At 41.8% G+C, this 13,082-nt stretch overlaps 1 protein-coding gene across 9 annotated transcripts in view; it reads left to right on the top strand.

Moving 5' to 3' along the window:
• FAM13C (family with sequence similarity 13, member C) overlaps nucleotides 1-13,082 on the top strand; it is a 262,431-nt gene that overhangs the window by 123,025 nt on the left and 126,324 nt on the right. For 3 of the 9 annotated variants that reach the window (XM_010839377.1, XM_010839382.1, XM_010839378.1), the window contains exons 1-2: nucleotides 1,853-2,023; nucleotides 11,139-11,195. In XM_010839377.1, coding sequence (XP_010837679.1) covers nucleotides 1,962-2,023; nucleotides 11,139-11,195 — 119 coding nt within the window. In that variant the 5' untranslated portion in view covers nucleotides 1,853-1,961. The other 6 variants (XM_010839379.1, XM_010839380.1, XM_010839386.1 and 3 more) reach the window with 5 other exon arrangements.

Here is a 13,082-nt window from a genome sequence, read left to right as displayed (position 1 = left end):
TCCATCACCTCCACTAGCTTTGTTCATAGTGATGCTTTCTAAGGCCCACTTGACTTCACATTCCAGGATGTCTGGCTCTAGGTCAGTGATCACACCATCGTGATTATCTGGGTCGTGAAGATCTTTTTTGTACAGTTCTTCTGTGTATTCTTGCCATCTCTTCTTAATATCTTCTGCTTCTGTTAGGTCCATACCATTTCTGTCCTTTATCAAGCTCATCTTTGCATGAAATGTTCCTTTGGTATCTCTGATTTTCTTGAAGAGATCCATACCAGAGATCTATTAACTTATTAATGAGGATATCTATAAGATGATGGAGAAGGAAATGGCAACCCACTCCAGTATTCTTGCCTGGAGAATCCCCATGGACCGAGGAGCCTGGCAGGCTGCAGTCCATGGGGTCACAAAGAGCCGGACACGACTGAGCGACTAAACCCACACAGACACATAAGATGATGATGCTCGTGGTTCCAAGAGTGTTTTGAGGATCTGAATATGTACAGGCATTTAGAAAGAATGTTATTAATGTTATAAGACTGTTAGGTTTATATAGGTTTAGGTTAGGTTGCGTATAGGTTTATATGCAACATAAATGCATAATGCAATAAAACCATAAATGCTGAGGTTTTCTTCTGGACAGATCGGACAAAATGTGCAGTGCCAGCACATAGCTCTGTAGTGTTAGAATCTAACCAAGAGTGACTAGCAAGTCAAACACAGCCCATTTTTGTAGAGAATCAAGCAGTCCTTGGGTGGACCTGTGAAGCACTGTCTTGGTGTGACACTGAAAGATTTTGCTCTTTCCCCTTATTACCAAGGTTTGAATAATTTTTCTAATAATCTGAAAATTAAATTTTGATTTTTTGTTGTTGTTTAACTCATTGTCTTATATAATTTAGACTAAAAACCACCATCTCAGTGGCTTCAGAGAGTGAAAAGATTAAAAGAAGGGGATGAGGATCCTCTCAATTCAAAATAAGCATCTTTCCCAGGTGACTGTTCACTCCATATCAAGGTCAACCAGGCAGGAGAAATTAACAATGAAAAGAGAACAGGACAGACATCTCCTGGGGGATGAGGCAGGTGGGAGGCTGACAGCCTTCCCTTCCCCCAGTAGGGGTGCCTTTATTTAAAGTGGGTAGCACAGGTGGATTCGATCCCTCATCTTTTGTAAAGCTGGTTGGGAGTGAAGCTTGGGCCAGCTGCTCTGAGCAGAGCAAACCCCACCCCGCGCACGTTCCCCCCAGTCACCAGCTAATGCCTGGAATAAATTCTCCCCTCTCCTTGCTTTGGTTCATTCAGAGCTTTGAGGTCCTGGGCTGGGCGCTTCCTCGTGGGGTCTGAAATAACGGGAGTGCAGACTGACTGGTGTAATGCTACGAGCCCTCTTTCAGGGCTCTTTTTCTTCCTGGGCAATAAACATAGACACCAAAAACAGCAGTTACGATCCCCTCCCCCTCTGGTTCCCTTCCAGCTTTTTCTGAACGATCTGTGCATCTCTGCAAGCCTCCATCCCTAGAGGGGGTAGCTCTTGTAAAACTGGTAGGAGACGTCTGGAAGAAAGCAAGTCCCCCGGGGATTTCAGCACCTGGGTAGAAACAGTCGGGCTTTCCAGGGGGTGGCCGGCACGGGAGGCCTGGATTAAAGGCGGCGCTGGGCTGGCGAGATTGAGGTCCCCGAGTACCGCTCCAGGTGCTCCTCGCGGGGGTCCCGGGTGCGGCTGGCTGCCGCGCCCCGCCCAGCTCTGTCCCCGCAGCCTCGCGGGCTGCCGGGCTTTGTGGTTCGCCCGTGCGGCTGGGCCCCTGCTGGGGGTGTCGTTACGAGCATGTGCAGACAGCAGCCCAAGGTAGAGAGAGCGTGCCGGGCGAGCCCTGAGACTTGCCTTGCAATGCCATGTTTGTGTGTGTGCTCTAACTCCCGGAGAGCAACCAGGGAGACGGCTCCCCGGCCGGACTTGGCTGATGTTTTCTTGTTTCTGTTTCAGCCTTCAGGATAATTCCTTCAGCAGCACCGCTGTAACAGAGTAAGTGATTCTTGTCAGTACAATAAGATTTGCATGCCTTTCTCAGGAAGCAACTAACGTGAAGGTATCCTCCCCCGTCCCCAGCTGCTCTGGGTACTAGATGCATTGTCTCCTGTAATCTGGGGCCATGAAGACTGGGAGACGTGGGGGCTGATGGGGCCCAGAAATCTTTACAGGTTGAAACCAGCCTTTTAGCAACTATGGGAGAGCTATGAAAGCAAACTGATGGCTTACGGGAGCACAGTGCTCCCATATTTGTGTTCTTGGAGTTCAGATTTTTGAAAAATAAATCTCGTTGACATGTCAGCAAGGAAGCTTTGTTGTGTTTTGCCAACACTGGTGTCTGTTTTCATGAGCACGCTGTGTACATTTACAGCAAGTAGGAGATGGATGTGAAATGACTCGAGTTGAATTCCAGCATGTGATAAATAGGCTAAACTTAGCCTCACCCTCTCCTTTGTACAGACTTTTAAGACAGTAAACTTTTCTTGCATGCCCTTTGTCAATTTTGTCTTCTGCCCTCAGAGATCTGGCTATCGTAGGACTGTGTTATCTACTCCTATGGCTAAAGCTTTTGATTGGGACAACTAATACCATTCAAACGTGGAATGAAGGAGTGTAAATATTTCACTCAAGACCAGCATGCATGGTATTTTTTATTAGATATTTAGAGTTTATGCTTTTAATTCTTGCCATCCTTTCCTTAGTGTTTTTCTAATACTGTATTATATGTATATGTTAAAAATTAATAGGTAGTGTATTATGCTAATACTATATGTAACTGATATGTAATTTACATGTATACATATATGTATGAAATATCTGTGCTTTATTTAGCATTCTTTCTCTAGGCTAACTCACGGTGTTTACTTCTGGGACTTTATGATAGAAGTTACTCTAAATAGTTTTTCAGGAAAAAGAGGTGTGTATGGTTATATGCTCAACTACATTAAAAAATGCTGCAAGTTTGATACAGAAGTCCCAGTAGCTTGGGAACTATTTGCTAGTTCCCTAACAGGCAAATAAATGATGTGAGGTTCAAGTCACTGTATCAATGACTTGATAGTGGAGGACTACAGGGCTTCCCAGGCCCTCTTGATTTTTACATTCTTTTGTTTCTCAGGATGCTACTGTCTTAGAGTTGAGCTTTGGGCTGTCTTAAGTGGAGTTACTTAAAAAAAGAAAAAGATCCAGGGTTGATTTTAGAAGATCCAGTATAAAACACTCATTGAAACCTTCATCCTGTTAATGAACTTGCTTGGTAACAGTGCTATAACTTTGCTTTTCTAAAAGCCTTAGAGTGGGGAGAGGTGCAGGCCAGAGATGAGGCTGTGACTCGCAGGTTTGGGTACACGGGTATTGCTTTCTTCCTTTCACTATGCATACGGCACCACATGCTTCCTGGGCCTGACTCTCAGGACCTGGTGTGGCTGAATCCCCAAAGTCAGCCACAGGCATAGCAGCTTCAAAATGGAGTTCCTTAGTTTTAGATTTCACATGGACATTGTTTTAAAAATGGTTTCAGTTAAATGCTGGGGAAAGTCTGGTACCTTGTCTTTGGACAGTCCCCAAGGAGTTCTGATTGCATAAGACCTTGTTGTTGTTTTCAGAGAAGTGACAGAGATTTATTTTAAAAGGCACTGAGTGACAATTGGGATGCCATCTGGCTAATCTAAAAATCTGAGGGGCATATTTGAAGCATACCAAGCCTTCATAGGTGTAACAGTCCAGTCTAGGGCCATTTATAACTAGTCATTGTCTAATATAGTATTTTCTCCTCCCCTCAGTTTTCCTTGGTTCTTTAGGCATGACCCCAAAGCCAGCAGGACCAGAATGTGCTATACTGAGACAGAGAAGTAGCAGGTGACTCATTAATGTTCTGGTCTTGGCGTACAGCACTTGCCCGTATTCTGTGTTTTGGATAAAAGAAAACATCGCCTTTCTCCTATCTCCACCCTACTTCTACTTACTCCTACCCACCCACACATACTTATCTTTTCTACTGCCTGAAATTCTACCTAGAGATTTTTTTTTTTTTGGATGAAGAACTCTGGTGGTGACCCTTATTAAAATGGAAATTTAAAAAGTCTGTGTCCCTGGGAGGTAGATTCAAATTGTCATTAATATTTTAATATAAATTATGTTATCAGGTAGTCTAACCTAACAGGGTTCTGCTTGGCCAGCTGGGGGTCTTTTAAGGGTCAAAGGGAGTGGAATTGGGAGGGACTCAAGGACACATTTTATTCTCTTCTTAATTTTTCCCATGCCTTGCCTGTCCCTGTCTGTGCAAATGTGGCCCAATTCAGTTTCTTTTTCCTACCCAGATTCTTCCAAGATCAGAATGGCCTTGGCCTTGTGTTCTCTATCTGTGTACCCTCTCATATGTTATTTTTCCGCGGTCATTTCCTCTGTTGCCCTGGCTAACTCGTTACTTGAAATGAAGCATACCCAGCAATGAATTCTGCGGCAAATTAGTTATCATCCAAAGCAGTAATTCTCAAAACGAAGGACTGTCAGTATCATTTGGGGAAGGGGTTAGGGGCTTGTGAAAAATCCAGAGTTCCCAGGCTTTATTCTCAAGTGGAAACCTAGAGATGGGTGATCGAGTTGGAGTCAGCCAAATGCTGGTCTGGGTTTTGTAAACCTTTAGGTCAGCATTGAACATTTCAGAAGCATACTAGTTATGTGGGGGGAAAGCAATCTAGTTTGAAAACTCACATTCCTTGGCCCTACCCTCAGAGAGTCGATTTAGTGGGGCTAGCAGTGAGGATGAAGCTGGAACTTGCTATATTTTTCCATTTTTTTAAATTAATTTGTTTCAAAAATTGAAGTATAGTTGATTTACACTATTGTGTTAATTTCCGCGTACAGCGAAGTGACTTGGTTACACAAGCATATACATTCTTTTTTATATTCTTTTCTATTATGGTTGATCCCAGGAAATTGAATATAGCGCAGCTTGCCATCTTACTCAGACACTCCAGGTGGTGCCAACGCAAATGGTTCTGGGGGCACACTTTGAGAAATCCCACAGGATTGCAGGCTGTACCTCTGCGACTGTGCCTTCAAGGAACACGGTACTGCAGGGAATGACAGTCCCCTTTTGAGTACATCAACATTTTATCTCATCACCAGTCTGAGACCTCTGTACTTATTTACCCCAAATCAAAAAAGAGACTTATGGGTATTTCTTTCTCCACCATTATTCTAAAAAACAAGTCTTTCTCCCGCTCTGGGAACATAGACTGAAGAGACTATTCGGTGGGCTTAGTGTGGAGCAGAAGCACCGTAGGCATCACTGCTTGATGCTTTGGAGTCCTGGGAAATCCCTTAGCCGCTGGGTGAAGGTGATGCTTACCTCACACCATTGTCAGGCTTAATTGAGATCATATGGAAGAGAAGATGATGCAAAGTACCTTTTAACTTTTTCTTGTTTGTGGTTGATAGAGGAAGCAAAAGTCCAAGTAGAGAGATAACTAACTACCTCTAGCACTTCACAGGAAAATGATGGCAAGGACAAATTATTCATGTATTATCTGGGCAACCACAAATTAAAAACTCTTGGACTTAGAATCTAGTTGATGAGAACCTCAAAGGAAATCATTTGATAGAGGTTTCTTTACATTTTTACTGTGAACAGCACTAAGAAAAACATTTTATATTGCAGTCCAGCACACACATACATACATGATTTATTTGAACAAGTTTTGTTGAAATAACACTTCAGTTCAGTTCAGTTCAGCCACTCAGTCGTGTCCGACTCTTTGCAACCCCATGAATCGCAGCACGCCAGGCCTCCCTGTCCATCACCAACTCCCGGAGTTCACGCAGACTCACATCCATCGAGTCAGTGATGCCATCCAGCCATCTCATCCTCTGTCGTCCCCTTCTCCTCCTGTCCCCAATCCCTCCCAGCATCAGAGTCTTTTCCAATGAGTCAACTCTTCGCATGAGGTGGCCAAAGTATACTGGAGTTTCAGCTTTAGCATCATTCCTTCCAAAGAAATCCCAGGGCTGATCTCCTTCAGAATAACACTTAGCTCTCACTATACTGACATTTTTTTTTTTTCTATTCTGTTTCTCTACCAATAATAAAAACAAAATACTGATAGCTGCTGTCTAATTTCAGGACCCTGTAATTATTAATCCCGTATAATAGGTCACAATTTATAGTTTGAAAAATATTGTACCAGAAGATGGTCAGTTTAATATTTATGAAGATCATTAAAGAGATTGGTCTTTAAATTCTTTGATCAGAATAATGTGTAGGAAGAGAATCTCATGCCCAGGACCAGTTGGGCACTTGATCTGAGCTGATTTTTTTTTTTCCCCCAGAGTCAGGATATCTGGGTATGGGTTCCCACTGTGAAATCTAGTTTTATAATCCAGCCAGTATTGTGCATTTGCAGGGGGCTCTGGGGCAAGGACTCAGTAGAACAATCAGAAAGAAGATGTTAATTAAATAGAACTTGATGACCTTCGCAGAAGCAATGGAAAACCCAATTGAACTTAAAGAATTTGTGTATGTGTGCTCTGGAAGCCATAGAAAGATCTGTCTCATTGCCATATCTGCAAGCTAGAAATTGTGTTTTCTTGGGCGATGGCTGGAGTTGTTCCGTAGTCCTTAAAATCTAATTAGCTAATTAGGTCTAGCCTCCTACTTCAGAAAGCATCTGCAACTTTGTATGTTCTGCTGCTGTTTCCATTTTTAACTAATTGTGCTTTGAGAAGAAAGATTAATAGGGGGATAAAAAAAAAAGTTCTTGCCAAATTCTTAAACAATAGGTATTGTTGAGCTCGAAGGTTGAACCTCTGTTTGAACCCTAGTTCTTTGGAAGCAACAATTCTAGATTTTTCTTCTTCATTAATTTTTCTAGTTAGCTAGGTTGCTTTTATTGGGAAACATTTTAATTCACATTACAAAGTTCAGATGATCTATTAAAGCAGATGCATCAAATAGTGGAGAACAAGACAGCATATAGGAATTATTGTTTTCCATGAGATGGAAAGAGTGGGTTATTGAGACTTCAAAAATTAAAAAAAAAGAAAAAGTAAGGAAATTGATCCGAGGTTGCCAGAGTGGTTCATTTGCATGCTCTGGGTACATCCATGTCCCTCAGTGCTTGGTCTCCTTTTTATTTATATGTTTGCCTAGTTGTCCACTTTGGGGGGAAAGCTAATCAGATATCATGAACAGGCTCAGAGGTTAATAGGGAAATGCTCTATAGGCCATACATTTTATCATTCATACTCAATTGTCAGACAGACATTGTACACGTGCTTTAAGCAGTACACTTAAAGTCAGCAGTGCTAAACATCATGAGCAGCTACATTTGCTGACAACTTATTGGAGAATTTATGATTAGAAATAAAGCAGTTACTTTCCATTAGAAGTCTCTGTTACTAAAATCAGTCAAATATTCTAGAAGAACTTTTTCTTTTTTGACAGAAAACCCAACTTTGCATCAGTTTACTGTCAGTAACAAAATTCATTTACCTAGTTAAAGTCAGTCTAATCTTAATCCTGACAGCATACACCTTTTGTTTTTCAAAATTCCTTTTTCACAAACTTTTTGTCACTTTCTAGATCCAGACAAATTTGTGCTTTATTTCTTCATTACAGAAATAAACAACCATAGGAAAAAATTATTATCACCATTTTTCCTCAACAAAAATATTTCCATTCTTTATACATTCTCTTTGTTGACAGCATATATCCTACTTGCTTTACATATCAAAATGTTTCACTTATCATTTTTACATATGAGGACTTACCAAGAGTCCTCAACAGCAGTTACAATTTTTAACCCTTGAAAGTTTTAACAAAACCAAGAAACAAGTGGTTGAAATGTTACATCAGCATTTTCTGATTGCAAACTTAAGAACATTCTTCATAACTTCAAAAAAAACATACATTTTTTAATAGCATATTTTTCTTCAGTAGTACAACACATATGTTTAATAAACCCAAACATCTTTAGTTTCCCTCTTGGTCTTACAAGAATACAAAAGTAGATAATCAGTTTATGGAGCATAGCCAGAATAGCCAAATTATACATTCAGTTTTAAAGCCTTTTTCCCCCTTTGTGTAGTTAACCCAAGGCTGAAGATCCAGGCAAAGTGGACTGTGTTTGTGTTTCAAGGACATGATAAATGTCACTCAGACTTTTTCTCAGGCGTGTTTTTGTTTTCTCAGGATCTGAAAAAAAGTGTTTTATCAAGTTAGTTTTCCTTAACTGCATATGCAAAAAGAACCAGTTTTGTGAATTTCAGGGCTTTCATTTTAATCAATCTTCTTCAGATTCTGAAGAATACTGTAGCCATATATTGTCCAAAAAAATCATCTTTCTTTTTTAGTCATAAATTCACAACTAAAATTTTTCTTAATGAATTGAACCTGAATTTCCCATTTTGTATAAGGCAACAAGAATACCAATCAACACAAGTGGAATATACACTCACGCACCAAACAACAGATCCATCATAAACTTCTCTGAAGGTGACCAGTACAGAGTCCCGAACAAACACTTTGTGGAGTCCCAAAACAAATGGTCCTCAATGGTAGTCAGATGTCAGAACCAATTGGCAAAATGCCCAGATGACACTCGGTGCTCACAAACGGTCCTCAACAGCAGACATATGTCAGAACCAACTGGCAAAATGCCCAAATAGCACCTCATGTCCCAAACAGTTCTCAACATCAGGCACACATCAGAACCAACTGGCAAGAATGTCCAAATAGTACTAGTGCTCACAGACAGTCCTTGCAGCAGTCAGAACCACGTGGCAAGCACTCACGAATGGGAATGTTGCCTGTGTGCACACTGGTGGACTTACCTGGTTTTGGAGCTCCTCAGCTCATCCCAAATGCAAGTTTCCATTCCGCCAAGAAAGGCGTAAGTGGGCAGCCAGTGCCAGTCAGGGGAGAAACAGGGAGGATCCTTAAAACAAATGGTTTCAGTTTTGGTTGTTTTAGGTACAGTTAATCTTCAGTTTGGAGAAGGCGATGGCACCCCACTCCAGTACTCTTGCCTGGAAAATCCCATGGACGGAGGAGCCTGGTAGGCTGCAGTCCATGGGGTCGCAAAGAGTTGGACACGACTGAAGCAACTTAGCAGCAGCAGCAGCAATCTTCAGTTCCGGGGTGCTCTTGTTCCCATTTCTTTGTGGTCAGTTCTCAGAATTGTGGCAGCTGAAGTCCTGGGTACAGTCTGGTCATCATGTAGTTAACTCCTCCACCTGGGGTTTTGATCTATAAGACAGATCACAGGATATGGCTCAGAATATTACGTACAGCCCTTGAGAGAGAACTAAAGGTCCTTGCCTATGCTTAATGACTACCTTATTATTATTTAGTCTCCTTAGACTGTTTTCCTTTGTTTCAGCATTTCTCACTTCTCTGATTAAACTTATTCTTTGATTAAGGTTTTTTACAGGCACAAGGCAGGCAGAAGACATGGTGGGGGGAGGGGGAAAGGACCACATACCGTTTCATGATGACGTAGGTGTGGGATTGTGAGGTGAGCGGGAGGGAGGCTTGGGGGGGGGGTATATGTATGCACACAGCTGATTCACTTAGTCGTGCAGCAGAAACTAACACAACATTATAAAGCAATTATACTAAAAAAAGAAAAGGTAGTGCTGCTCAAAGTGTGGGTTCACAAACTGTAACTAGTCTGAGATAAGAACAGTACAGAAATAGGGAGTATGCTTTTAATAACCTTTATAAGAATTTGACATTCCTGTGACATTTTTACCAAATTATTTCTCCATGGTGGATTGGAAATAGAAAACCAACTGGTCAGTCCTGAATCCCAAAAAGTTTGAGAAGCACAGCTCCAGTGCCTAAGGCAGTATTTGGAAGCAGTCAGTGCTCAGAAATGCTTGCCCACTTATTTCAGGCCCTTCCTGGTGGCTCAGACAGTAAAGAATCCACCTGCAAAGCAGGACACTTGGGATTGATCCCTGAGTCAGGAAGATTCCCTGGAGAAGGTAATGGCCACCCACTCCAGAATTCTTGCCTGGAGGAAGGCGCCTGGCAGGCTACAGTCCCTGGGGTCACAAAGAGTCGAACATGATTGAGCGACTAGGCACACACACTTATTTCAGGGAACAGACTTGCTGAGGGGCCCAGGTTAGTGATTTGAATCAAATATTTATGAAGTATCTACTCTGGGGTAGCATTGTGGGCATTGTGGCAGTATATCTAGAAAAAGACACTATGGTTGTTTCTTTTCATGGAATTAACAACTGATTAAAAAGATCTCAGAGGTACAAAGAAGCTACATAACAGCACTAGGTAAGAACTAGATGGTGACTAAAACCTCTGAATGAAAAGTAAGCATTTATGTACTAAGGTTAAAGTGGGAACATGGCATGTGGATGAACTTGGCAAGGAAAGTTCACAGAGCTTGTAAGGCTTGAGCAGTGAAGGCTGAGTAGGAGTTGAAGATAGAAAAAGCATTCCAGGTTGGAGCAGGGTGGGGTGAGGTTGGGTGGGATGGGGTGGGGAAGGCTGAGAACAGGAACAAAGGCTCCCTCATACACTGGGGTGAGACTGCGGTCCTCCTCAAGATGCCCTTAGGCAGTGTAGAGCTCGGGAGATTTTTCAGTATGGAAAAGCCAAGAATTTTTCATAAGGTTATTTCATAAGTTTTGTGAAAAGGAAGGAGGTCAGGAAAGTCTGGAGGCCAGTGGAGCAAGCCAGATGGCAGCTGGTATGGTTTGGGACTGCCGGAGGCAGAAGAAATGCCAGGAGGCATGTAGCTGCGTCCCTTTTGAGCCAACAAAAGTCTACCAGTCTTGGTGTCAGATGTTCCCTCAAGGGCTGTGAACACTTAGGTTGGTTGCTAAGGTCTTGTTAGTTGAGGTGATACAGAGCACTGGATGAAAAAGGAGTGTTACCTCTGGTTCTAAGCATTTAAACTCACGTGATATGACAACATTGGTATCATTACCTGGTAGACATCTGAGGAATTGACACTGGTTTGGGTGAGAGTGGTAAAGATTGTTCCTTTCTTTAGTTTCCTGTGCTAATCTTCAAATAATTCTAGAATATTGCTTCTCTGCTTCAGCAGACCCTTGGATCTGATGTGGTTTTATTTTCTCTCTTCAGGTGTGACGAAGACGCAGTCTCTCTGCATGAAGATCAGACTGATTGCTCCAGTCTCAGGTAGGACCCACCATTGCCTGGTTCTTAATTATGAAGGACAGAAGCCATCTGGTCTGGTGTCTTAACTCTCTTTGAATTCTAATGATTTGTTCTCATGTCCTATTTCTTCTAATAGATTATCAGCTCTTGAAGGAAGTTTTGTTCGCTTTTGGATACCCCCTTAGCACTCAGGACAGTATCTTTTCTATGGAGAATGCTCAGTAAATGCCTATTGAATTAAACATTGATTAGTGCATTTAAATGTTCCCATCATAGACTTTAAGGAAGAGGTTCTAGAATTATTCACCAAACATGGCAGTCTTGGTCATCAGGGAGTTCATCGTATGATGGCAAAATCTTAACGTTAACCATTTCTCTTCCAAGTTTGCTGTGTTCAAGCACTTTCACATACATTTTATTATTTAATCTTAACAGCCAAAAGGAAGCTGTTGTTTCCTTCCTCATCCCAGGTGGAAAAACCGAGACTCAGAGGGATTATAGCTCATCCAGAATTAACACAGCTATGATGAAGCAGATTTTGGACTCTGGTATATGTGACACAAAAGTCCACTTGTTGGATAAGAAATAGTTGTTGAAGGCCTTTGTTTCATACTTTTTTGTGCACATCAGAAACCAGTGGAGACAGATATGGGATGTAGAAATACAAATCAGTCTCTGCTCCCAGGGGTTTAGTGCACTGGAGGAGATAGACAAGAATGTAGATGATGATGCAACAGTGCATTAAGTGCTATTTTTCTACAGGGAAACAGAAGACTCACTTAGAAGGACCAAATAGCCCGGTGAGGTTTCTGGGATGGATTCCTGAAGAAAATTACATGTGGCACGTGACTCCTTTTTTTTTTTTTTTGATGAATATAAGGCCCAAAACTATGATGCTACCAAGCAGAGGGAACAAATTACTGGCTAGCCAACAGAGAGCAGACAGAATTCAAGCTGAAGCAAGCAGTTCAGGATGGCAGGAACCCTGAGAGCTGAGGAGGCCAGGAGTGGTAAGAAATAAAGTCCCAGAGATAAACAAAGACCTGATTACAAAAGTTTTAAGTACCCTGCAAAGGAGTTTGGAATTTATCCTGGAGGCATTGGAAAAACTAAAAATAGCCTTCAGTTTTTTCCTGCACAAACAGCTACTCACCTAAGGCCCCGTGTGAGAGTAACAATAGCCCCCATTTATTGGATTGTGGTCTGGAGCCAACTTTCTTTGGTAGGCATTTCACAGAGACTGTACTCCTGTACTGGAGATGCATAGTGTCTTATGGATGAAGGGCACAGAGGTGAGGTGGTGTGGCTCAGGATGCATTTCTAACGAGTGGGAGGATCTTTTGGACTCTTGTTCTTTTTAGAACACCATGTTCATTCTCAGTTATGGCTGATTGCAATAAGAAGTGACATAAATTACATTACCTGTACTCTGTTTTGGGGATTCTGAGGAACCAGTAATAGGTTAGAAGTGTATTCATAAAGATGACTTTTGTATTTATGTTTTACATTTGTATAATAAGAGAAGGTGCTTCCCCCTGCCCCCCACATTCCTTGTTCTTCAAGTCAAGAACGACCTTTACATCTTTTGGGTGCCTTGAAAATATGACATAAAAACAAAATTCAGGTTTTATTTTTAGGAAGCAGTCTATCAAAACAGTCATTTTAAATTTGAAAAGTCACTTTTTTCTTATTCTTGAGTGTTCTAGAATTCTCCTTGAATGAGGAACATTTCAGTTCAGCTCAGTTGTGTCCAACTCTTTGCAACCCCATGGATTGCAGCATGCCAGGCTTCCCTGTGCATCACTAACTCCTGGAGCTTGCTCAAACTCATGTCCATCCAGTTGGTGATGCCATCCAACCATCTCATCCTCTGTCATCCCCTTCTCTTCCTGCCTTCAATCTTTCCCA

This window comes from Bison bison, unplaced genomic scaffold (genome assembly GCF_000754665.1).
Source record: "Bison bison bison isolate TAMUID 2011002044 unplaced genomic scaffold, Bison_UMD1.0 scf7180017864116, whole genome shotgun sequence".
NCBI classification, from domain to species: domain Eukaryota; kingdom Metazoa; phylum Chordata; class Mammalia; order Artiodactyla; family Bovidae; genus Bison; species Bison bison.
This window is presented reverse-complemented; position numbering and strand designations above follow the sequence as displayed.